The sequence below is a fragment of the Rhinolophus sinicus genome, chromosome 1, assembly GCF_057876585.1.
Source record: "Rhinolophus sinicus isolate RSI-liver-muscle chromosome 1, RSI-T2T, whole genome shotgun sequence".
Lineage (NCBI taxonomy): Eukaryota > Metazoa > Chordata > Mammalia > Chiroptera > Rhinolophidae > Rhinolophus > Rhinolophus sinicus.
This window is the reverse complement of record NC_142501.1, coordinates 53,913,938-53,940,415: the sequence shown is the minus strand read 5'-3', so window position 1 is coordinate 53,940,415 and position 26,478 is coordinate 53,913,938. Positions and strand designations below refer to the sequence as shown.

The 26,478-nt window shown below is 44.0% G+C and overlaps 1 protein-coding gene across 2 annotated transcripts in view; it reads right to left on the bottom strand.

Annotated features, from left to right (window-relative positions):
- SLC4A8 (solute carrier family 4 member 8) overlaps positions 1-26,478 on the bottom strand; it is a 68,329-nt gene that overhangs the window by 14,599 nt on the left and 27,252 nt on the right. For both annotated transcript variants that reach the window (XM_019724540.3, XM_019724541.3), the window contains exons 7-21: positions 26,225-26,316; positions 24,741-24,898; positions 23,763-23,850; positions 22,634-22,780; positions 21,693-21,793; positions 15,853-16,027; positions 15,117-15,250; positions 14,123-14,368; positions 10,856-10,961; positions 10,076-10,237; positions 8,093-8,206; positions 5,570-5,731; positions 4,465-4,716; positions 1,634-1,702; positions 304-477 (exon numbers count right to left, since the gene is read on the bottom strand). In XM_019724540.3, coding sequence (XP_019580099.3) covers positions 304-477; positions 1,634-1,702; positions 4,465-4,716; positions 5,570-5,731; positions 8,093-8,206; positions 10,076-10,237; positions 10,856-10,961; positions 14,123-14,368; positions 15,117-15,250; positions 15,853-16,027; positions 21,693-21,793; positions 22,634-22,780; positions 23,763-23,850; positions 24,741-24,898; positions 26,225-26,316 — 2,180 coding nt within the window. The remainder of the gene's footprint in view (positions 1-303; positions 478-1,633; positions 1,703-4,464; positions 4,717-5,569; positions 5,732-8,092; positions 8,207-10,075; positions 10,238-10,855; positions 10,962-14,122; positions 14,369-15,116; positions 15,251-15,852; positions 16,028-21,692; positions 21,794-22,633; positions 22,781-23,762; positions 23,851-24,740; positions 24,899-26,224; positions 26,317-26,478) is intronic.

The window sequence follows — 26,478 nt, the reverse complement described above, 5'->3', positions numbered from 1 at the left end:
CCCATTACGAAAGGACAAATACTGCATGATTTCACTTGTCTGAGGTCTCTAGAAATAGATAGTAGAATGGTGGCTGCCAGGGGCTGGGGGAGGAGGGAATGGAAGTTATTGTTTAATGGGCAGAGTTTCAGTTTTGCAAGACGAGAAAAGTTCTGGAGATAGATGGTGGTGAGAGCTGCACAACAATGTGAATGTACTTAATGCCACTGGATTATACACTTTAAAAGGTAAAGATGGTAAATTCTATGTTATGTATATTTTATCATCATGTTTAAAATGAAATAACAATGTTTGTAAACTCACCATCATTGGAAAGACAATAGCGGCTGGAGACGCCTTGATGACCCAGAGCAGGACCAGGCAGGTCAGCTGGATGAGGGTGAAGAGATGCACTTTGCGCAGTGGCACGTGCCGCAGGTAGATGAAATCTGGCTGGTGCTTTGCAGGCATCCCAAAGAGCTTCAGACGATCAAAGAACTGAAAGGAGGGGACTGGCATTGATTTTCAGGAGTTATTCTCTGGGTCAGAAGCTCTGTTAGGCCCATTCATGTCTCTTATATCACCTGCTCTGAAAGGTAGGTAATACCATTTCCACAGGACAGAAATGGAAACTGAGCCCCAGAGAGCATGTAATTTGGCCAAGGTTGGTAAGTGACAGAGTCAGAATTCAAATCCATCTTTTTAAATTCTAGGTTCAAATTTCTTTTTCCTACCCCATACTGTGGTTCCAGAGAAAGCTCTTTCTCAGGAACTGTTGAAAACAAAATGAGGCAATTGCATCTTTCTCTTTATTATCAAAACTAAATCTCTTCCTGGTTATTGGAGGAGTTTGGAAATTCTCGTTATTATTTATAGTAAAAACATAAAATGAAACCTCGTAACATTCTGGATATAGAAAATATGACCATCTTTATACTATAAAATGGAAAACAGAGACCCAAAGAGATGAAATAACCTGCCCAAAGTCACATTAGAACTCAGTGTATCAGAACAACCACGATAAAGACATTCTATAAAAACAAAGAGGAACCAGCCACCAACAAAAGTAGCTAAGTCATCACGTCATCTGGAGCAGCCAAATAATCAGTGACAAGCTCCTGAGTGTCTCTGTTCAAAGGACTCAGGGGAACAAGCTGATAGATGGGAAAAGGCCGAGTACGACCGGAAGTAGTATCTGCTGGCCTGGAGCAGCTCCCACTGCTCCCAAATTTCTTCACCAATGTACCCCCAGTTAAACCCCCTCTCTTACACTTCAGCCTGGCACTAAAACTAGCATTGTCCGTGTGTGGAAGCCAGTTTGGTATTAGTGTTGGCCGACCTTTCATATCTAAGTTTACCTGCACCTGACAAAGCACCTACTGTGTAATGTGTTTCTAATAATTGTCTGTTGCATAATTAACAAGTGACTGGAACCATGACATCAAGCCCAGGCCACCCTGGAGGTCTCGGTACCCTCATGCTAACATGACTTTATTTCAACCAACGTCCAAAGAAATGTTTAAAATAGCTTAATCAGCGAGGCTAGGAAATGGTTCTCAAGAACTGGTTTGTGCTTCCCTAGGGAGCTGTCCGCCCTGGTCAGGACAGGGGGCTCGTGGTGAGAAGACACTGCCCCGGCTGAGCCGCGCGTTACCTGAATTCCCTGCAGGGAAGAGACTCCCATGTAGAGGAAGACCCCGTACAGCACCGGCATCGGGATGAACTGAAGACAGAGGGAGAGAGGCCGGAGATTACACTTGGTGTCAGCACCCTCGAGACTATATCGATTTTTACATTTCCAAGAAGGAAGCAAAGTCACAAAATCACTGCATAAACATTGCATAGTTTCTGCTGCCTTTACATGATTTAGAAATAGAAGCAAAACAGAAGCTGACAGCGATAAAAATCATTACACGTAAGTGTAATCTGGTCCTGATTAAATCATAGGCCTCGTCTCTTACCCATCTCTTGCTCTTCCTCCTCCATGGGGATGGGCAGGCAGACAGACAGACAGACAGACAGACAGACACACACACACACACACACACACACACACACACCTCTTTTACAACTGATACCTTTTAAACCTTTTGTAATTACACATTCATCTCCTCAGCGATTTGGTGTATTTTAATATGGACTAAACTATGGAGTTTTAACCTGCGCTCTATGGAAGCATGAGAAAAAAAATGAAATGACTTTTTTACCTACTTTTAAAAATAAAGGGAATGACTATTTCTTATCTAAAAAAAAAAATATGGACTGAAAAAGTTTCCCTTTTCACTAACCAGACTTGAGGGGAGGAGTGGGGAGGTGAGGTGTCCTATCAGAGAGGGAATGGTTTGGGAAGAAATGCCAACATTATTGTATTGCACTTACTATACGTACATACACACCTATCAGCTCACATCTATCCATCCAGGTAATCTTTAGGGCAATTCTATGAGGTAGGGACATGAGGCCTATAGAACCAAGGCAAGGGAAGTCTCACAGCTAAAGACTCAACTTGACTTGCTTTTCTTCTGGGGCTAAAGAACATTCCCAAACATAATTTCCTCAGCACTAGAAAATCCCCAGTTGAAACTAGAGTGAGTAGATATCTCAATTTGGTGCAAACCTTGTTCGTAGAACTATTGAATGGTTTCCTAAAAGAATAACCCCCCCAAGACAGTTATGGGAAGGCCAGGCGATGTCCACCACCCTGCCTTCGTGTTACATTCCAGGAGGAGCAGCAATCTTTGGGCCCCTCCAGGTGGCACCTAGACCAGAGGTGGGAGGGGTAGGCCCAGGGACAGAGAGTAGAAGTGGGTAAGGGAAGTGAGGAGGGGTGACAAGATTGAGTGAGTGGAAAGTAAGAGCACAGGAAGATAGTGTGGAATCCTTTCCCATCTTTCAGTTCTCATCCTTAAATAGCATTTGCAGTGCAAATTTGCAAGGGTGGTTAAAGTTTCACCGAAAAGGGGAACAGAGGCAAGGGAAGTAAGTGCTCCAGAGGTTAGGGATTAGAGATCCAGCCATAGAGTTTTCCTTTTTACCTCAATTCCCCACATACAGGCCTCACACCCACACATCTCACACCAGCCATCGCCCATTTTTCTGTTCCACTTCACAGAAAACCCTCTTGAAACAGCTGTCTGTTCATACTCTTTACTTTATCACCTATTTACTCTTCAGTCCCCTGTAATTTGGCTTCTGCCCAATTGTTCCACTGAATCTGCTCTTATCAAGTCATGTTAGGCCTCCATGTTGCCAAATCCAGTGGCCTTGGCTTAGTCTTCATCTTTCTAGACAGTTTCGAATAAATCCCTCCTATTTAATACACTCCCCTCGAGTGGCTTCCCTGACACCACACCCTCCTGGTTTCCCTCCTACTTCTCACAGCTGTTTCGGAGTCTCTGTTGCTGTCTCCTCTTCTACCTGACTTCTAAATTTGGAGCTCCTTAGACTCTGCTCTCATCTGGTCCTACTTCTCTTTTACATCTGCCCTTCTCCCCCAGGGAGCTCATCTACTCCCTTGGCTTTCAGCATCATCTATGTGCTATGGACTTCCACATTTATATTTTCAATCCAGAACCTTCCTCTAGCCTCTCCACTCAGCTGCCTCCCAAACATCTCACTCAACTCTGACCACAGTCCTGCCCCTCACAAAATCACTTCCTTCTTCACGCCGTCGTCACCATCTTAAATGCCATCACTCTCTGTCCAGATGGTCAAGTCAGAAAACTAGCAGACATTTGGATTTTTCTCTTTTCCTCACCCCGTTCTATATCTAGTCAACAGGAAAGAAAGACCTTTGGCTCTGCCTCCAAGATGCACAGAACCCATGCCTTTTATCTGTCCCTACCACCAACTTCCTCATCCAGCCACCATCATCTCTCACCTGTTAATAGCCTCACTGCTCTCGCTGCTTCTATTTTTCCCCAACCCTAAAACCTTAGTCTCTGACCATCAGCCAGAATGATCTTTTTAAAATACTAAATGGATCATGTCCCTCTCCTATGAAAGCCCTTCCGAGGTTACCTTTACCAGCGTGAAGAAGGCCCCGCGTGATCTTCCCCTGCTCACTATTCAATCTCATCTCACTGTGCTTTTGCCTTTGTGAGATGCCTCAACATCCTTGAGCCCTGATGTTTCCTAGAACATATATCACTTTTTCCCACCTCAGGGCCTTACTAAATACTTCTTTCCCCTTGCCCCATGCCATCCATCTCTCACTATCCATGGCATGGCCGGCTCCATCTCATCCTAAATGGCATCTCCTTAGAAAGGCCTTCTCTGACCACACTAACTAAAATAGTACTCTCTTAACTCTCTATAGCACCACAGACCACTATATATTTCCCTTTATCACTTCTATTCTGGAATTATTACGTTTGCTTTCTTAACTAACTTTTTAAACTACATTTTATCTGTCTTACCCACTAGAATGACCTTTCCTATTTTCAAATCAAGCACTTGTTCCCTAACGCATGAATGAATGAGTACCTTTAATACGGCCGTCATGAAGACTGAGCAGCCCATCAGCACAAAGATCATAAGGCCGGTCACTCTCTGTTCTCGAATGCCCAAGAATTTGGGCTGTTCTCCAGGAGCAGAGCACTCCGACTCCAGTTTGAGGCTGTTCACGTGTGTGATGGACAGGACAGTGGCAGCCACAAACCAGGGCAGGCCCATGATGGAGCAGACGCCCAGCATGACGGCCACCATCAGCAGGTCCAGGTGGTAGCCACAACCTTTCTGTGGGAAAACAGAGTCTCTGTCACCATCAGTGGGCTGGTGTGGTGGGGCATGGGACAGAGAGCTCAACGGCTCAGGGCCAAAGCAGAAAGGGGTGACGGGTAAGGAGGAAGGGGTCCAGTGATCCCAGATAAGTCTTCCAGCCCCTCCTGGTCTAGAGGGAACACAGGAGAAAAAGGGAAACCTCAGGCTGTCCAAAACAGGCCAATATCCATTCTTTACCCAAGATCTCACTCTGAATCTCACACATTCAAAGATTTGTCCTTTCTTGGCAGAGTAACCAGAGACCACGCCACATCTTGACCATTCTAGACGGTAAACACTACAAGAGTTGAAGATAAATGTCCTTATTGGGTTCCTAAATCACACTCCCAAATTCTTGCCAAATTTGCATGTTGCCTACTCTAAGTAAGGAAAGAACAGAAATGAAGGCATGAAGTCTCTCACTGATACATGCACTGGAACCAACCCTACCTCTGTTCAGTCTGGAAACCCCAGTAATGGACACCAATGGGCGAATACCTGCCTCTGGGAAAGAGTGGCTGAAGCCCTGACCTGAACCTCATGAAAATCAGCCTGACCCAGAGCATATGGGCCACCAGGAACTCCGCATGCCCACCTTCCCCAAAAGTCTGAGAGGAAAGTGATGGAGTTCAAACTTCTCTGGCACCATACCACTGTGCTCCAATCTACGAACTGGAAACCCCTTAAAAGCCCTTATGATCTCCTTTCATCACTGTTTTTATCCAGGTTCTACAGTGTGTGGTATAAATGGGTTTACCCTAAATCTAAAAAAAAATGTTTAAAGTCAACAGGCTGCCATTAGTCCTTTTAGGTCAGAACTTCTTGTCACCTTGAGCTTGTGTTCCTTCCTGTTAATGATGACAGCTGTGATCTGCTGGTCCATGAATATTAAGATCGTGCAGAGAAGAGCCGGGATAATTGCAGCTATCACAGTCCACCAGGGATTGGGACCAATAGGACTAATGATCCACCCTCGATCATCCCTTGTTGGCTAAAGGGAAAAAAATAAGGTTTTATTTTTGTATTTTAAGTTAACTGTAGTCATTACGGCAAAACAGATCAAAATGAATCACAATATCAACATTCTTTTTATTCTTGAAGGAGAATCCTTTATAAAAAAAAGGGTACAAAATACAGAAACTCTGTATTAGAAAAATCTATGACTGTGTTCCAAATCCCCTTTGAAAGAGTCGATCCTCAATTATCAATTTCGTATGGAATATTCGTTAATTCTTCACTTCCTTCTCCTACTCTCCAAAACTGTGTACAGAGAAAGCAACTACATCTCAACATTAGCCCAAGTAATATATAATTAGCAACAAAATTGTCAAAAAATAATTCAATGACTTCCAAAGATAAATATAAATAATTGTGACTATCTTCTTCCAGAAGCCAGAGGATGTATGTCTGCAGCACAATAAAGGCACAGTAGAGCCAGTTGCATGGAATCTCATGGGCTTAGACTGGATTCTCCCATCAGCAGTGAAACAGGGACCCAGGCTCTACAGACTTGAGAGAGGAGTCCGAGACTGCAGGACCTGGGGACTTCTGTGATCCAGGACCCTCTCCAATGCCCCTGAAAGACCACTGTTCACAAATGTTACTTGGGTGTTCATGACATACCTAAACTCTCCCAGAGCCTCAGCCCGTCCCCCACTCCTCAGAGTACTCTGAGGAAGAAAAGTTCACCTTGTTTGGCAAGTAGTGATGGAGGATAAAAGGCCAGGGATACAAATTGGCTCAGAATGGACCCAAACTCAACAAAGCAAAGATTGTTACATCCAAAGTATTTGGTTCCATATTGGTTGTGACTCTAGGATTCAAAGACTCTTCAATAACATGGCCAAGTCCCAAATTATGAATGGTTAGGGTTGGAAAGTTTACAGAATCTGTTTCCTTAGTAACAACGTTCTAAGTGGTAGTAAAATTGTCAGGCTAATACAAAAACTTATCCCTACCTAACGATAACTTATTGGTAATAGTACGAACTTTCAAATTGGGTCTTTGATCACTGGGGGCCATGTGGTGTAATAGGGAAGCGAAGAAGAAAGAAAATTTCTTCTCTGCTTCCTGAAAGCAAGGCCTGCCGATGAGCAACATTTTCTTTGACATTCTCCCATTTCCCTTTCTCATCTTTCTCCCACTTCCCAGAGGCCTTCCCAGATGTCCCAGAAATCCGGTGTCTCCTGACTATCTTAAGCCTCCCCATTCGGGAACCTTTCCAAGTACTGCTTGATGCTCCCAAATTGCTTGTTTTTACACAAAGGCCATTCCTCCTGCAGGGCTGACCTCAGCTAGGTAGTGGAGAGAAAGCTGACCCTACTCATTCATTCACACAAAGGTGAGAATGACACATTCTCGGAGGTATTATAGTTTTAAAGAGGGTGTTTTCAAATCTGTAAATTTCTAACTAGTGGCATTTCAGAAAATTGAACAAAATAAAATAAATGTTCAGGCAATATGGAAAAAGATATTTTTAAGCAGGCCTACTTCAGGGAGGGGTGAAGAAGAGAAGACAAAGGCTGACTATACAGGGGCATTTACAAGTCAAAGACTTCCTTCCTTCTCCTCCACAGCCTTTCCCGTCCTCTCATTTTATGATTCTTCTCTACTCACTGAGTATGGCCAGGTTTTCTCTCCTCTCTATCCCGAGCGGTAGGGGGATCTATGGAGCCGAGCTCAGCTTTTTCCATCTTCTCTGTTTACTCAGTGCCTCCAAATGGAAATAGATCTGGAGTCCCCACATATTGATCATTTGTTTTGTTTTTTATACAGGTTTTGGGGAAAATATTGTAGATTACAGAGATTTATACAAACAATGAAATAAGGTTGAAGAGATGTCGCGGTTGCTCTGACAGGAGTAACCTGACTCTGGATGAGGCCCCGTGGCCAGCTCACCACTTCACAAGGCAAGATTCTTCAGCGGCGGGGCCCAGTCTTACATTTAGCTTTCTCATCCTTCCCAGTGTCCTTATATGGCTGGTGCTCAATGAAAGTGCTATTAACCAGACTTGTCTCAGAGACCTCCATTTCCATAGTAATTGGTATGTATTTACATAAATGTGCACATTCCACTGTTTTAAATCTTAACATATTAAAACCAGTAAGTGGCATTAATGATAAGAAACAATACTTTTCATTCGTTAAATGACCTTAGGTTTGTTGTTCTCTGACTTGAACCTAGCCAACACTGAAGAGTTTGTTTTCCTGAAAAGTAAGTCACAAAGAGCAAGGTTCAGATTTAGAGGACGGCAAGGCTTACGAGTAGGATATGGAAAGGCCTTTGAAACATGCTCGGGACCAGTTTCTATGAAACTATATGAGGGTAACAAGCACACTGAGCTCTATTTACCTTGAACACACTGGGAACTTGAAGCTTTGGGGAAGGGACTCCAATCAAAAAATCAATAATCACCATTGTGAAGATTGTGAGGAAAACGGCAAAGTCACTCACCATGGAGCGTACCTGGCATGCGAAAGGATTGGAAAACTGTTTTAGTAGATTAACTGCAGCAGGAAGGAATTTAATATTGTAAAAGGTTTAAAAGCCTCAGTAGAATGCTTTAATTTTATAGTGAATTAAAACAAGCATATTTAAACTACAAGAGTATGTTAATATTGCCCAAGTTAATGCCTCCACCAAAACCCTAAAATGGCCCCTCATTTGACTGAGTTAAAAATCCAAACGGCCGTCTTGGCCTACGAGGCCCCCACACACCAGCATCATTACGCTCTGATCCCAGCTCCTAAGGCTCTCCCGCTCGCTTACTCTGCTCCAGCCACACAGACCTCCTGGTTGTTTCTTAAACACGCCAGACTCATTCCCACCTGCGAGTCTTTGTACTTGCTCATTCCTCTACCTTGAATGGTTTTTCTCCAATAACCTCTTGGGCTGCTCCCTCACCTCCTTTATCACCTTCTCCATGAGATCCTCTCTGGTGACCCTACTTAAAATTGGTCACCACCCTCTACCCCAGTTCTTCCTAGATTCCTTGCCTGCTTTATTTTTCTCCATAGCATTTATCACCATTTTGTTCCTAAGAGAACTATCTCACTGTATAGTTTAGTGTAGCTTTAATAACATACAGTGCCTCTGCAATGCCCAGTGCCTGCCTTACTCTGAACTTCCAACAGAGATAGAGCAAAATATATCTCAGCCACACATAGCGTCCCTAATACCTTAACCTAGCTTTGCTTTCCTTTGAAACCTGAGGTTTCCAGCTCCCTCGCCCTGGTTTTGTTAGTTCTCCTCTGAATGTTACATAACTTCTCTGAACATGTATCTGTCCCCACCATGAAGCCATCTTGACTGTCCTGGGACTCAGTGGCCCTTCTCTCCTCTGAACTCCTATGGCACTTACATGCAAGGCTGGCATACAACTCTTTACTACTATCTCATATGGACCTGGTTGTTTCACGTGTTTCAACTTCCTATCTGATGGCAGTGACTGAGTTTTAACCCAGTCACTTAACCCAGAACTGAGCAAGTAGTTAGTATACCACTGCCACTTGTTCTCTTAGTTCAGACCAGGACAGTGACCCTGAACTTATTTAACATGTGTCTCCCTTAACCGCTGTGTAGGCCCACTGAAGTCTAAGAGTGTGTTTTGGTCAGGTATGTGTGTAGAGTAAATATCCAACCAATTGAGCCCTCTACCCATTCACACATCCTGCTCTGCAAATGTGCCTGATTGAAACCTCACTTCCTGAGAAACCACCATTTTCTCCTGATTTGAGCTCCTTTTCCAAGCAATGGCCCATCTAGCCACTTTACACTTGACCTCTAATTCTGCTACCCATAACTGGTCCCAACGGCACTGTCGTCGGCGTCAGGGAAGGGCTGTCGATGCTTCGGTCATGCAAACCGAGTCAGGAGCACAGGGCTGCTGCAGTCACTGTGCTCAGTGGTCTCGCAAGCTAGTACGAAAGCCACCCCTGGGAGGAGACTTTGGGGTGCCCTATGTATCCAAAGTGACCATCCCAAGGAAACACAGTCAGGAGCCAGCTGTAGCTATTGCATGCTATGCCTCAACATTCTGGAAATGAGACTTAACAACATTCTGGAAATGAGACTTAAGAGCTTTTAGAGAATACCACTCCACCTTCAGCTCACTGGTGCTTTTAAACCAAAAAGCTTTTAAGTATTAACTCCTCATTCCATACGACACACCTATAAAAGAAGCTGCTGAACACTAGACGATGACACAGTGTGGCTCATCAGGACATTTAGAGCTCTCCACCCGCCACTCTACTCGGCACGCAGCATGGATGCTGAGAACAAGCTCTGTTATATTAGAATTCTGACACACAAGAAATGGATGAGCATGCTACGTACTCTGGTTGGGAAATAGCGGCTTGTCTTAAATGTCTTTAAGGTGCTCGAGAGGATGAAGGTGGTGAAGAAGAGAATGCACGACCAAAAGAGCACGTCAGGAGTATAGGGTCCGTGATGGCCACACGCAGATCCCAGGAACTCGCCGTGCATCTGCTGGCATTCCTGTAGGAACAAGCATTCTGGGTAACGAAAGACAGGCAGGAAGGAGGAAGCAGCTGCTGCCTTCCACATCCACCACTCGCTGCCATCCCACAGGTGCTGGTGGGTACCGGGTGCCTGCAGCACTGACCATGCAGTTGTGGGGCTCTCGCCTGCACAGGTAGGGTGCAGGTAGGGTGACTACTTATGGTCCTAACTACGACATTTTAGAAAATGTGAACTGTCTCGAGCTTACATGAGGTTCTCGGAGGGTCCTAGCAAATTGTATTATTTTTATTCCAGAGGACTTCCAAATTTGACTGTTCTTTGAGCCCATAAAACCCAGATCTGGCCCCCAACCCTGCCTGGTTTCGTCCTCACATATCCTTCGTGCAGGGTCACTGGGTAGGGTGTAGCTATTGCATATGGGAGAGAAGAGAGAGAGAATCTTTTTCTCTATTCCCTTTACATACAAGAGAATTTTGAAGGGGGAAAAAAGTCAGTAAGAGTAGTTTAAAAAAAATAAAAAGCTTTATTTCTGTAAATACCCGAGCTTGCTGAAGGGCTCCCCACTGCTACCTAGAAAGCCTCCTTAAACCTGGCAGTCACGATGCTAGGCCACCTGGCAGCTCCCAGACTTACAGTGACAGTCAGGTTAGCCCACTGGACTTCTGCTGTCACGATGTTGTGCTCCTTCCAGTACTGGAGTGTGTGATTGTTTGGATTCTCTGGGAGAGTACACCTGCAGCTGAGGGGAAAAGAAAAAAAGATTCCTGAGGGAAGGGGCCAAGTATTCAATTCAATATTTTTAGCCATGACTGGGCTACAGGCTCTATCAGAGCCCGCCTTATTTCTCCTTTGCCCGCTTCAGATCCCTGAGGTTGGTCCTACTGGTTGAGGCCCATCTGCGGGTCTATCCACATCCCAATTTTTCAGTCAGTCATTAGAAAAGATGGGCTCAAATCAGCACATGGGCCTTGGATTAAATTGTGCTGACAACCAACTATGGCATCTGATGTGCACAGAATGAGCCCTGGTGGTTTCTTGCTTAGTTTCTTTCTCTTAGGCTCGTCCTGTGGAATTTAGCCTACATAGCAAGGAAGACATGGTACCCCATTCAGCTCCCAACAGCTCCCCCCAAGCCTGGATACCCTGCTCCCTATACCTCTTCACATTCTTGCTCTAAAATTCAGAGTCTCCTAGAATTGTGTTGTAAGCTCTTCCTAACACTGCATAACACCTGGTAATATTCCACTACGTTGGCCATTCCCTGGCTTCCCAGGCTTCTTCTATCTAAACCAGACCAGACCAGACCTGTCCCACTGGCCCCCACGTTGCCTCACAGTCCCAGCATACTTCATGCCTGACGTGGCTCCCCATGTGCTCAACTGACATAGCCATTCCCCACCAACTTGGTTTCATCTCTGCATTTAATGAGCATGCCTCCTAAAGAAATAGCATGAATGGAATTAAAATTCAAAAAGATCTCAACAGGTTATAATAGTAGGAGGAAATCAACAAAACGAAAAGTAATAGGGAAAGCTATAAAGTCTTACACTTAGGTATGAAAAATCAATTCCAAACTTGGAAACAACAGAGATGTCCTTCAGTAGGCAAATGGCTGTACCATCGTAGATCTAGACAATGGACTACTACTATTCAGTGCTAAAAAGAAACAACCTACGTGTCCTTTGATGGACGATTGGATAAAGAATATGTGGTACATATAGTAACAGAATACTACTCAACCATAAGAAAGGATGAAATACTGCCATTTGCAACGACATGAATGGATCTTGAGAACATCACGCTAAGCAAAATAAGTCAGACAGAAAAGGACAAGAACCATATGATTTCACTCACATGTGGGATATAAAACTGAAAGCAACAAACGAACAAACAAAACCAACAAAAAAACCTCATAGACAGACAACAGTATGGTAGTTACCAGAGGGGAACAAGAGCGGGAGGAGAACGAAGAGGGTAAAGAGGGTCAAACATGTGGTAAGGGAAGGAGAACAGACTTTGAGTGGTGAGCACACAATGCAATACACAGATGACATACTATAGAATTGTACACTTGAAACTTATATAATTATCAACTAATGTTACCTCAATAAATTTAATTTAAATATAAATACATTTTAAAAAATATAAATAAAAAGAAATTAACTATCAAGCCAAAACACATGGAAGACCTCTGAGGGCATATTACTAAGTAAACAAAGCCAATCTGAAAAGCCAAACGCTGTATGATTACAACTGTATGATGCTGTGGAAAAGGCAAAACCATGGTGACAGTATGAAGATCAGTGGTTAGGGTGGTGAGGACGGATGAATAGGCAGAGCATAGAGGATTTTTAGGGCGGTGAAACTACGCTATATGATACTTTAATGGTGGATACGTCATTACACATTTGTCAAAACCCACAGAATGTACAACACACCAAGAGTGAACCCTAATGTAAACTATGGACTCTGGGTGATAATGACGTGTCAATGCAGGTTCATTGATTGCAACAAATGCATGGGATATTGATAGTGGAGGCAGCGGGGTATATGGGAACTCTCTACTTTCTGCTCAATTTTGCTGTGAATCTAAAAACTGCTCTAAAAAAATTAAGTCTATTAAAAAACAAATCAGTCCCACACATATTAACATAAAATCATTTAAAGAGTTGAAATTCTAACTTCACATCAACTCAGTGGAATGTAACTAAGAAAAATACTATCTTAGGCTTTATTAACAAAGAATTACAGTATCCAGATCAAAAGTTTACTCAGTCCAGGGCTGGTCACTTTTGTCTGCCTTCTCCCACTCTTGAGGGTAGATTCTTTGTCTGGCACGTTCATCACTATATTTTCAGGGCCTAAAACAGTGCCTGGCATATAGTAGGTTCTCAACAAATACTTGTTAAATAAATAATTTTAAAAAGTCAAAGAGCAACCTTACTCTAATGCCAACAGGCAATCCACTCGGCTTCAAGATGATACTCCCTACTGCTCTAACGGTTATTTTATAACAAAATAATTTTTAAAATTCTAATAAATTTTATGTGAATTCTGATTTTTTCAATCTATAAAAGTGTGTCGGTGGGGGGTTAGCAGATACCTCCCACGCAGTGTGCTCTCTCGACTCAGGCAGTTTCAGGTCAAAATTGTTCTTCACAACCAGACCCTCCACATCAGAAATGCACAGCCAGCCAGAAGGGAGGGAACCGGATATACAGAGTTAGAGGATAAGGGTCTTTAGTCATAATTTGGAAAATACTAGTCCGGAGAAGAACTGTTTTATAGGACCAGACTCGCCTAGATGGTTGAAAACACAACCAAATACTGTGTTTCTTTTCCAGCTGATCCAAACTATATTGAACATGTGAAAAAAAAACACTGTCTTTAGTTAAAATCTAGCTAAGGAAATAGATTTGTAGACCTTTAGGATACAGAGTAAAAGACCCCTGGGTCTATAAGGAATTCCTAATGCACTTCTCACCTAATGATCCACACAAGTCGCCTGTACATACTTTCGGAGAATCTTGATAACATGGTCCAGAGTCTCACAAGTCCTTACGAAAAGAAAGTCTTCCCAACAACTAACTTAAATTCCACCTGCTACATTTGCAGCCTAGGTTTGTCTCAATGCCGGAACCAAAAGACAGGCTTGGAAAACATTCTCAAGTCCCCTCTGAGTTTCCCTCTTAGTCCATCCTCTCTGTCATCAATTTTGACTCTTCTCCTCTGGCAATCCCCCAAGTCTCCACATCCATAGCTGGGCTGTCTCCCAGAGGCCCAGGCACTTCCTTAAGAGAAACTGCCAGCACTACCCGGCATACTACATCAGCCATTAAACTCGAGCCCTTTGTTCAATTAAAAAAACCAAAAAAAAAGACTAGCAGAAAGCATACTTACTAATACAGGCTCAGGTGATCCAGCTGGCTGTGCATGTGGATGGGATAGGTCTCTGCCAGGTGAATCAACTTTTCTATCGCTTCATAGATGAAAATAATGCAAATCAGGGAGGCAAACGCTTCTTCCGTAAAGCGGGTAATATAGCAGACAAGGGAACTGGCATCCGTCGCTACCAGGACAATACACAGGAAGGCGGTCCACAGCCCGATACACGCTCGCAAGGACAGGTACGAAAGAGCGTAGTCTCTGAAACAAAACCAAAGTTCATCACAACGCCTGGATGGATGGCACTGAGAGACGACGAGTCAGAAATGTGGTTCATTCATTTCAGATTATCTACATGAGTATTGCAACCCAGTTTCTCCCCAATTCTGACGGCACTTCACCCCTAAATGCTGCCCTGGGACTGTGGTGACAAAGGCTGGCTTCATGGGTGGTCCTTGCCACAGTCAGGACATGGAAAGTGGAGAAGGAAGGGATTGTGCCACACACATTTCTGCCAGGACTGCCCAACATGATTAAGATCTTATGCTGGCAGTTAAGAAAAAGGAGCTGGCCTTTGTTCCACATGCTTCTACTGCTAATACAAAATGAAAACAAGATTTTATAGAAAAAGTAGGGAAACGAGAGGATTGCTGAGCCCAACCACCACTAGCAACCAGAATATGAAGGGGTATTCTATTAGGCCAAATTAAAAATTGACCTGAAATAGAAGTGGAGGAGTTTGAATTAGATAGGGAAAGTTTTTTAAAGATAAAAAGTCAAGATTTCAATAATGGCTGAGGGACATTGACCAGGCTCTTTAACTATAAGATGTGCTGTTTTAGGTAAGGTACTACCTGGCGGCAGGAAAACGGACCAAATGATATTCTTCCTTCAGGTTTTTACCGCCCGGAAGGATATTTGCTGGCTTATACTAGCCTGGGACCCTGACATTCAACCCTCACAGCACAATAACACATGCAGCTCGTTTTCAGAAAATCCAATGTCTTACTTGCAGAATTTGAACAAAATCTTTTCAAACACAAGCACTGGCCCAGTACTTCCTAGGATGGTGAGAGCCTGCCCCGCAAACAAGGAATAGGCAATTCCAGTCATGGAGGCTCCAAACAAGGATTCAATGGCACTCTGAAAGGGGGAAAAAATCATCACTGAGTCCACAGTTCATCTGAAATGAGTAACGTGGGTTTATGTACACTCCTGACTTAGCTCTCATGTGTCCTGACAAGTCACTTGCTTGTATTTTATCTTAGCAAGAGTGACGTGTACACACTGTCTAACACTCCTGTAAACGAATGTCATTTTGATAATTCAGGTGCCCCAATCCATCCACATGTGATTCCTTAGCTAAGTCCTGTTGTGCAGTGACTCAATTCACTATTTAAACATATAAAGCACAGTGATACCATTCACACTACAAGCTGTCATGCAGAATCACCTTAAATCTTATTTTTGAATGACATTAATATATCATTTTCTGTCCTTGGAGTACTGGGCAATTCAATTGGACAATCAGCTACTGAAATTGATAGGCAAGGAGAGGAGAGTCTGTGCTAAAGGAAGACGTGTGTTGCTGCGTGGTGTGAAGTCAGGATACCACAGTGATTCAACAGAAAGACCCCAATCTCCTCAGTCCTAGCCCAGGGAATCTCGCCCGCCAGTGGACTTGGCTGCCCCCACAATATTTTAAGTCTTCTTCAGGACCATTAGAAGTGGTTAAAAGTTCTTACTATGCGTCCCTCGGTGGCTTCGCCGAGCAAGCCCCCAAAGGTGATGACGGGTGACATGCAGGCACAGTACAGGAACAGAAAGGAGGCCAAACACTGCAAGCTGAGTGCATCCCGGTAATCGCTCCAGTACCAGGGGGCCTTCCGCTTGATGTCCAGCACCAAGCCCCCAAACAGCCTGTGGAAACACGGCAGACAAGATCGAACACTGTCCCTCTTCCACGGACGCATACGAGCAGCCCACATTTAAAAGCACTTCAACTGTGCTCTGTATGGAGGTAATATTTTGGCTTCAATTTGACCCCAAGTACAAGAGATTTATCTGGGGTCAACACAGACTCTACTTGCAACCAAAGGCAAGAATTTGAATGATTATCCCCAGCATAAAAAGATTTAATTTGGGTGTGCATATTAACCAGTCAGTAAAAAGTTCTAAAAAATTAATATGAAATTAAGTATTAGCTTCAAACTTCAAATTTTGAACTATTAGGAGGAAATGTACAAAATCAATTAAGGGTATTAAAATAGTTTTATTACATCTCTTCTAGATAAAAAGCCTCCTTCACATGCACTTTCCTACTCTGAACAATTATCCATCTTACTCTTGAGAAATTAGCATAATAACTCATTCATACAGTTGGTAAGGAGCAGCAAATACTTTGTGCCTGGCACGGCGCCAGGTACTGGAGCTACAGCAGTGAGCAAGACAAACACAGCCCTTCTCTCAGAACCAAAGGTCCAGTGCAGGCGACAGGCAGTGTTGTGAGGGTGCCATGGCAGCACCGAACGGCATTCCAGTGGGGACTGAGAACGGTCCAGGAGCTAGCCTGATGAGGCAGAGGTGCTAGCAGGTGATACCTAGAGGTGAGAGCGCATGGCGGGTCATGGCACTGAAAGAGATATGGCCGGATAAGACAGTGTGACAGGCGAGGACCAACAGCCGAGGCTGGAGAAGCTGAAAAAGCTGAGTCACGAAGGGCCCTGTAAACTGTTTTAAGGAATTAGAACTTTATCCTAATGGCATGTCAAGTCAACTGAAGGATTGTAAACAGGGAAGTGACATAATTACACATGCATTCTGGAAGGATCACTCTGGGAGGGGGGTGTAATGGATGGAATATGGGGCAAGACTGGATGCACTGGATTGGGGTGAGGAGAAGTGGATGGGTTCAAGGGCTAATCAGGGGCTAGAATCAACAGGACGTGGTGCCAGGACCCATCTCTAACTTCCTAAGGATGAGATAGATCAAGAACAAGATATTCTATCCCCCTCCCCTCCGCCCGCCAAAAAAAGAACAAGATATCCCACACCAAGGAGTAGTGTTCCCAGATTAAGTTACTGTTTCTGAGAGTGGAGTCACTGCACTACGGGGAAAGTTGTTAGGTGAGTAACAAAAAGGGCCACTCAGCATTCTACAGGAGAGATTGCCTGGTTTCTTCTACAAGTCGATGGCATAGGAAAAAAAGAGGGAGGGCTGTTACAGAGTGGGAACAATAACCAAATGCAATGTCAAACAGATGAACTCTAAAAAGATATCGCGAAGGCAATCACAAAAAGTTGAATATGGGTTGAGCATTATACAACTTAAAGAATTACTGTTTCTTTTGTTAGATTTAATAATGGCATGATAGTTGTTTTATAAAATATCCTTGTCGAACAAAGATACATACTGAAGTAGTAACAGGTAAAAGGACATGCTACTGGTGGTTTGGTTTAAAATAATCTAGAAAACATAAAATAAAACAATTAAGTGAGGAGAAATAGATGAAATAAGTTTGGCAAAATGTTGATACCTGTTGACAGACACATGGGGTTCATTATACTATCCTATCTCCTGTTTATATGTTGAAATTTTCTACAACAAAAAGCTTTTTAAAAAACCTCCTCTCTCATGGAAGGAGGCTTGGCCAGCTCTTTTTTTCTATCTCTCAGCTTAGGAGCCTGGAGTTGGACCAAGGTCTGGGGCCTACATCCTGGGGAGAAGACACAACAAACGTTCTCCATTCGAAAACACTCTCATCTGGCCAGGTACAGTGGGTGCGCAGGAGGATACAGGGCAGACGCGGTTCTGCTCTTTTCCTCTGGTTTGGGTGAGTGTAGTTGGGATTCACCCTTCCTCAACCTGCAGCGGTAACATCATGATCAGGATCTAGGCTTAGGGGGAGAGGCAGAGCCTGGTGACCTGCTCGGTTTGAAACGCCTGTCCAGCACATCTAGAGTAAGTAAGGAGCTGGGACAGCATCTAACCTAGAGCACCAGAGATCCACCTTAGGTTTTGGGACCAAGGCTCCAGTTTGTAATAAAGTGTTTTTCTTGCTTTCTTCTCTCGGTAAATAGCCCCTTAAGGAACTTACAGGTAGCTGCCATTAGTCTGGGGCAAGACTCAAGTGTTTCTGGGTCCTTAGCCAACACAGCATCTCAGTACCATGTGAATATCACCTCTTAATCACCAGTGACCTTCCTCTGAAGGGTATTATTCTGGGAGGAAACTCTTCTGCAATTATGCGCCTCAACGCACTGAGGCAACCTGAGGTGCTGCCATGATTGGTTGGCCCTTGGACGCAGGAGGAACATTCAGGGAGGAACGTCTGTGAGTAACAGACAAAAGATTTATGTGAAATGGATTTGTGAGAAGCCGTAGAAAGGGAGGACCTCTGTCTGCCTAGCAATGATTTAAAGGGGAGAGAAAAGATCTGAGGCTCTTCTTATTGATGGTATAACTACAAAATAATTTCCGAACATAAAATCAAACCATTATTACACATCTACCACAGATATTTGGTCACCGCCGCCACCGCCGTCACCGCAGTCACGGCCGCCGGCGCCGTCACGGCCGCCGGCGCCGTCACCGGCGCGGTCGCCACCACCGGCGCGGTCGCCGCCACCGACGACGCCGTCACCGCGGTTGCCGCTGCCGCCACCACCATCACTGCGGTCACCGGTGATATTGTTTATCAGACACGGAGGCTTCTCTCCACGTGTGAGAGTTCCTTTTCCTTTCCACGCTACACTTAATGTTCACGTGGGTTGGGGTGGGGCAGGAGGCATATACAGGGACATAAACTTAAGGTGGATGCAAGAAAGGACCTATCCATGTAGAGGGTCACTGGGCTCTGAAGCACTGACTTAGGGAGCCCTTCCTGGGGGGGTGTAGGGACAGGCCAGCCAGCCACTGGTCTGCTGTGCTTTGGAAGAAACCTGTCTGACGTGTGCGGGGATCGTCGAGATAGCAGCTCCTGATTCTTCTTCTCATTAACCCTCCCCAAAGTGGCATCCCCAGTAAAGTACATACAGTTACGAATGGGAATGTATTGGTATCACCGCCAGCGTCAGCGTCAGGGAGGTCCACGACTCTGTCTGAGCCCTGGCCTGGCAGGCCAGGTAATAGAACTCAAAGTACTATGAGTATGTTCAACTTCGTCTCCTTTCCCTCCTTCAAGTCTACGCTCTCACATCTTCAAATACGTCTCCATCCAACGAGGATAATGTCCCCTAAGTCTCCAAGTTTTGCCCCAGGCTGTGCACTCCCTCAAAGAAACACAACTAAAGGTGTGAAGAATTATATTAATAAAACCCAGGCTAATTTACTTTTAGTCCGTGCAGTCCAAGAGGGTCCAGAAAGTTCTAGGATGTCAATCTGCTTTGGAAGGTTCACATTCACCCACTACGTAATTTGAGATTGGGGAAGGGGCCACAGCTGGCATGGAACTATGGTCCCTGACACACGCATTAGGTCACCTGGCCTAAAAGGCTCCAATGGGAGGAAGGCCCTGTGTCTTGAAGTCTTTTACAAAGGGCTCGGAGGAAAACGTCAGGAGTTCAGGAAGAGGAAGTATCTCCCACACCCCAAGCAGAGCTAGGCTCTGAGCCCAGATAACCCTTCCTTTCAGCTTTGTCAACTCCAGAAGTCCCTACCGTGACATTATGGGAAGACTTCCTCAAACCCCATTTGAATTTGTGAGTAAAGGTATTCGGGGTTGGTGATTGAACATATGATGCTCCTGGCTACAGGGGATTTTCTTTTGGGCTGTCAGGCACCATTTTCGAGATTTTATAACTGTTGAGATCCAATCTAATGATCTTCCAAACTCCTACTGTTTATAAGTGACCCCTTCCCAAAAGGCCTGGGACCCTAGTTTATTCTCCTCTCTTTGACACCAAAAGAAACCTGAAATCTGACCTTTGCATGGATTATCCGTTTGGAGGAAACTTGTTGCCCTCATTTCCACTGCTTTCAAACTCTAAATCCGAGGGTGTGGACACTTTATATTCAAAAAATAAATCATAACTCTGAAATACTATCAAATCCGCACCCAAGACACTTCCCCTTAAAAAACACCATCTCCTCTAAGACAGTCTCAGTCCTGGAATCTATTCTGAGGATAGATGTTTCCCTTGAACTGCTTCTCAATACGAGGCCTTCCCACCCAACTCAGCCCCTTCCCAACTTTAAAGAAAACGTTAAGCTTCCTCTTAAAGGTTGCTCCCTCTTTTTGGTGACCCCTTCCATCAAAGGGCTCCTCCTTTCCTCCAGTGACACCTCCCTTATCTTTCCCCATTCTCAAATGCATTCCTCCAACAAGGAAACACACTCCCCTATCAGGAAACTGCTAGTTGAACGCCAGAATGCTTCTCCTGCTTCTCAGTCTCCTTTCATTTCCTCTCCCTGAATTTCCAAGAATGGAAAAAGAAATCACTTTCCACAATTCAAAAAAAGCCATGAGTTTCCATCGGGTAGGGTACGAAGGATAGAAAAATAAGGAAAGCAACTTTAAGCAAGGAGGAAATAATAAAGTGAAAGCAAGGGAGTCGAGGGTGTTAAGAGCTTCTTTCCATGAGCTGAGTCCTGTCCTGAGAATGTCCAACCAGCAGAGCCTTCTTAGACACAAGCACAACTTACAGAGCTAGTACTATAGTCTCGACCTTCTCCCACAATCTGGGGGACACCTCTGGATGGCACTCCAACCCAAAATATCATCCTCTTTTACCATCTTCCTACCTGGCAAATAAAACCTTCTAGTCTGGGGATCTGTTCCCTCACCTATCACAGAGAAACTCCTCCTTGGACATCACTCCTTAAAATTTGGCCTAGAAGAGTAGATTGCCTATTCTGAGACACATGCCTAAAATAGCACATATTTTCCTACCCTACGGAAGTTTCTTAAAATAATCACTCAATATTTATCCACACGTAGTCCACTCATGTTACTGAACAGGCATCATTCTAAAAGTATTCATTCATTCATTCATTCATTCATTCATTCATCAGATACTAAATACCTGCTCTATGCAGGGCACTGTTCTGGGTACTAGGAATATAATGGGGTCCCTGCCCTGAGGGAGCAAACATTCCATAAGGAAAGACAACGAATCAAGCAATAATAATTAAGTATGATAAGGGCTCTACCCGGGCTGGGGGGAGGGTGGCGGGTGGGCAGGAGACAGAGCTCGGAGCTGTAGCAGCCCACAGCAGGAACATCTAACCTCATCTATAGAGTCCTGGAAGGCTTTCCAAAGGAAGTGACACATAAGCTGAGACAAAGGATAAACAGCAGGTTAGCCAGGAGATGAAGAAGGGGACGTGTGTTCAAATCAGAGGGAACATTGTGTAGGAAGTACTGGAGGTGAGATAGAATATGGCAGTGATTTGAGAAACTTGAATGAATGAATACAATATGTGATATATTCATGATACTTATAGTCAGTGGCTCCATTTGAAAAATCATTCCCAGCCAATTCAGATACTACAGAGAAGAAGGCTATAAGCAAAGAGGATCACTCATTCCTTTACATGACTTCTGCCCAGCAAGCTGTATCAGCTGTGAAATAGCCCAGAACTTACCGCCCGGTGCGTTGAAGTTCTGGCCCGCTGTGGCCCCCATGTGGTTCTGGTTCTATGTGGCAAATGTTTCCATTTGGAACTCCAGGCATTTTCCTTTTCTCCTTTTAACAGAAAGACCACAAAATTAGTAAAATCAGACATCTATTCTGTCCTTCCTTTTTAAGGGGGGACCGGGGGTGGGGGGGGGAAGAGTGGTAAAATCATCCAAAAGCAGCCAAAAAATAGCCAAGTTGTTTGTAGCTTTCAAACGCATTTACTGATTTGGGGCAGTTTACTGACTTTCCTGAAAACAACAATACATGATTCCTCTTCCTCTCCACTAGCACCTGACTCCTAACTCTGCCCAGAAACAGAAAAATGGAGGCTTTGGCATCAGATGTGACCTAAATTCCAATTTCAAATCTGCCTCTGTGCAATCTTACTTCACCTTAAACCTTGAACATAGTTTTATTCCTCATTTGTAAAACTAAGGCTAACAATGCCTAGTTGGGGGTGTTGCTGAGAAGATTGAATTCGCACGTGTAAAGCATCTGGCCTAGTGTCTAGGGCAGAGTAGGAGTACCCTTCCCATCTTCCACCTGTCAGAAAAGTATAGGGAACTCTGTTTGCTCTCTCTATACAATTTGCTCTTTTCATTTAATGGCCTCGTTCATGACACACTACCAAGAAATGTGCTTCCCTCTCCTCTCTGTCATTCCACATCAATCCTTCGAAAGTTGGCTTAATATTCATCCCAGGTAATCCTGACTGACCCTCCCACGCCTGAGCCCATCTGTGTTATTACATATTCATCTTTCACTACTGTTCTGACGTTCTAGGTGCACCAAATCAGGGCCATGTTCCAACTTATTTAGCATGTACCCGACATGGTCTTTTCTTTATCCAAGGTGAACACTCGGTAAGTGACTCTAAGCCACCATTGACTAATGTGCATACTTTACCTGGGAAGGGACGTTTTTGGGTGGCTCAATTCTAATGGAGGGGTCCCACTCCCCTGGAGGGAGCACCGTCACCTGGTCTAGGAACTCATCAATCCCCGCCAGCAGATCATCTCGCTCTTTTGCCTTATATGCCACATCGTGAAAAATCTACAGAGGAGAAAAAACCCTCAGGAAAGCTGACAAAGACTTTACTTAAAACAATCACCAATGGATATGGTGAAGGATAGATACAACCTCTTGATTTTTACCTCTGTCATGGGGACTTAAAATGTGGAAAACTTTAGCACTTAGGAAAATGCGAGGATAAAAGGATGAAAAACAAAAAATGAACCTAAAGATGAGATGGAGCAAAAAGAACTACGTAAGTATATGTCTACTGGTATAAAGAGAGAGAAGACATGACTCTACAGATGTTGACTTCTGTTATCTCCTCAAAGAATGGAATAAAAGGCAAGATGCATGGAAAATTTCCTAATCATAATGGTTGAATTATGGATAGAATTACTAATGAAGGTCGTCCTCAGTGAAATAAGCTTTCCAGTCCAAGAGCGCTGACAAAACCCAGCCCCATCTCCCTCGTCCTGCTAAGATATATGCCTGGAAAGTCTTGCTTGGCAACGTACATGAGCAGTGCAGTCTTCACCAGGGCATACAGTGGGGGTTCATCACCAGGCAGCCAAAATGTCTGCTTGCCTTGGTACATTTACATTACAGTGCCACGTGCAAATCCCTGACTCATACAAACTGGTCTCATTTATGCGGAACAGGACTGAGGTTTTTTTATGTAAATTGGCTGGATGCATTTAATTAACTGTCTTCTCCAGAAAGTTAAGTCAGCCTTAATATCTTTCTCTCTAGGTATCCTGCTTGGCAATAATAATTTTCCCAGAAAAATATTTCTCTGCATCCTTGATTATTAAAAAAGGGAGAGATGACATAGGAAGAAAAGTCTCCCAGAGGGCTCAGTCCTCCCATAAGAAGCATTCAGAGAAGTGACCTGAGCTGCTCCCCAGCAGACGTTGCAATTGCAATGATGTTATCCCCAACAACCAGCACAGTGCCTGGCACAGAGCAAATCCTCAATAAATATTTATGAGATGAATGAATGAAAAACGGAAGTGGTGCGTACCTCATCTGTCATGATGGTGGCCATGGACCTGCCAATCTCATGGTACTGCTGACCTTTCCCTACTGGACCCAACAGGATAAACAAAAATCTGGCAACACACAGAAAGGGCAAAAGTATGTGATTAAACATAAAGAAGTGGCATCTTACTGCTCTCTAAACAGCAGAACATTTCTCTTTCCTATCACACAGAAATCATCACGGTGCCTTCAATAAAGGGAGGCAGACTAATGATGGAGCAATACAAGTTGCCTTGACCTAATAGTGCAACTATGGTCATTGGAAGCTATCTGCATGACTCCATTCAATAACGTGGTTGTAATTCTTAGGGTTTCCATAGACACAATTCCTTGCTTTTTCAAAACATGGCATTATAGTGTAAATTCAAGGTTATCTGAATCTCATTCATTTCTCTAATAATAAAATGATGGGGAGAGGAAAGGATTAAGGAAGTTGAAATTCTCAAGCCCTGGAGAGGAGTCTGAATTGTGCTCGGGACATCTGAGTGCTCCGTAATTAATGAGGCTCTGAGTCACCTGAATCGCCACCTTCAGAGCATATGAATAGCCTTTGGAATAAACGCGGACATGTCTGCCAGCCAAACAAACCCTGCCAGGACTGTGGAAAGAGACATCAATGCCTGTGCTCGGAGACATTTCCCTGGGATACGGCTGTGTAGAACTAGGAGAATAAGATAGGCCTCTCATCATAACAAGTGATAAGCCCCGCTCTGCCCTTTGAATGCTCTTCAGTTCTCCATTTCCAAGGTTGCAGGTACTGTGCAGTCATAACCTTAACAGTCTTAGAATTCTTCTTCATGGAAGTTAATCAAATATACCCCAGTGAGACACTGCTGAATTTTAAACAGCATTCCCCAAATTCATTAATCCTATCTTTTGGCATTAGCTGGTTTGTTACCCCGGAGCTCACATACATCTGTACGTTGGGCAGAATGCACTGAGTTGCTGTCTTTGTCTTTACCTTGTTGGGATGGGCACTTCTGTCAGGCCTGAGAGAAGAACAGCTGGAGACAGCCTCACGAAGGCAACGATGGGGCGGTCCAGGGTATCCACCTCGCCAACCAGGACGTTTGAGGCCTCTGCCCCCGTGGGAATTTTTTTCATAAAGTGAAGGTCCACCTGAAAGTCCAAAAGGACCTCTGACAACTTGGAAGCCATAACCTCAAACATCACTCACCCTCCTCATGCCTTACATTCATATGTCACTGTATGATTTAACAAATGTTTTCTCACCCTACTTCATTGGATCCTTACAAGAACTCGGTAAGGTGGATAACATAGGTCATTATTAGCTCCATTTTTCATTTTAAGAAATGAAGCAACAGAGACCAAGAGAGATGAAGTTGACTTGCCCGGGATGGCAGAGCTTTTAAGAGAATTTAAATCCAGATGTTCAGATTTGAATTTCATTACATCATGTTTCCTCAAAGAAAAAATGTTCTTGAAGCTCTAGGTCAATTGTTTTCTATTTTAAAAATACTTAATGCCTTATATATGGAATCTAAAACACAAAATAAACAAACAAACCAAACAGAAACTCATAGGTACAGAGAACATTTTGAGGGTTGCCAGATGGGCGGGGGTTGAGGGGGATGGGTGAGAAAAGTGAAGGGATTAAGAAGTTCAAATTGGTAGTTACAGGGATGTGAAATACAACAGAGGGAATACAGCCAACAATATTGTAATAATTATGCATGGTGTCAGACGGGTACTGGATTTACCAGGGTGAGCACCTCACAAATTTTGTAAATGTCTAATCACTATGTTGTACATCTGAAACTAATATAGTACTGTATGTCAACCGTAATTGAAAAATAAAAAAATATTTAAAAAAAATAAAACTTGAATGTTCTGTCAGAGGTTTCCGATTTTTATAAGGCTCCCTGCCTTATAAGCAGAGAAGTGACCTGACATTATCTGCACTTTAGAAAGATAGTGTCAAGACTAGACCATGGCAAGAAGAGGCTGGAGGCAGGAGATCCAGGCTTGAATGAGAAATTACAATAAGGCACTGCAACTACGGAAGGCCTCGAATACCAAAATCACAGTCTCCAAAAAAGTTTCAACCACAAAGTAGTTTTAGGAGAGAGTAGCAAAAATATAGTTTTAGCAAAACCCTTGGAGGTGAGAAGGAGTTGCTGGAAAGCAGGTACCCAAAAATAATTCTGAAAAATCAGGAGGTCTGTGTCAGGGAGTATCCTCTGTGGCCGGTCTAAGTTTCAGCCTGTTGAACCTGATGGACCAAACTCCTGAGTCAGTCCCATCCTGGCTGGTGTCGAAGGGAGAAGACATAAGCAGATGGGCCTCCTTTCCTGCAGAAGGGGTTCTGGTCTTGGAGAAAAGGTGTCAAAATACCAAAGCTTACCCAGCTTCCAGCAACTGGACTCTGCGTTCCACTAGAAATACTCTTAGGCCTATAAGCCAACTTCCCATGTCTCTGCTCACCTTACTTAAATCCACAGGGCTGTGGTCACAATTCACTCCATTTTTTACTTCAAGATTTGTAGTTGGAACAGACTGAGGAGACAGAGTTTGACCTATTTGGAGAAAATCAAACAGAATTCTCTGAGTCCCTGCCCTTTCCCCTTCTAACATCCGTCATCCATCATCGTTCAGCTCTGACTATCGCCTGCAAAGCCCGCAGAAAGAAGAGGTTAAGATGACTAAGGAGCTAGAAGCCACGCATGCCTATCTCCTTG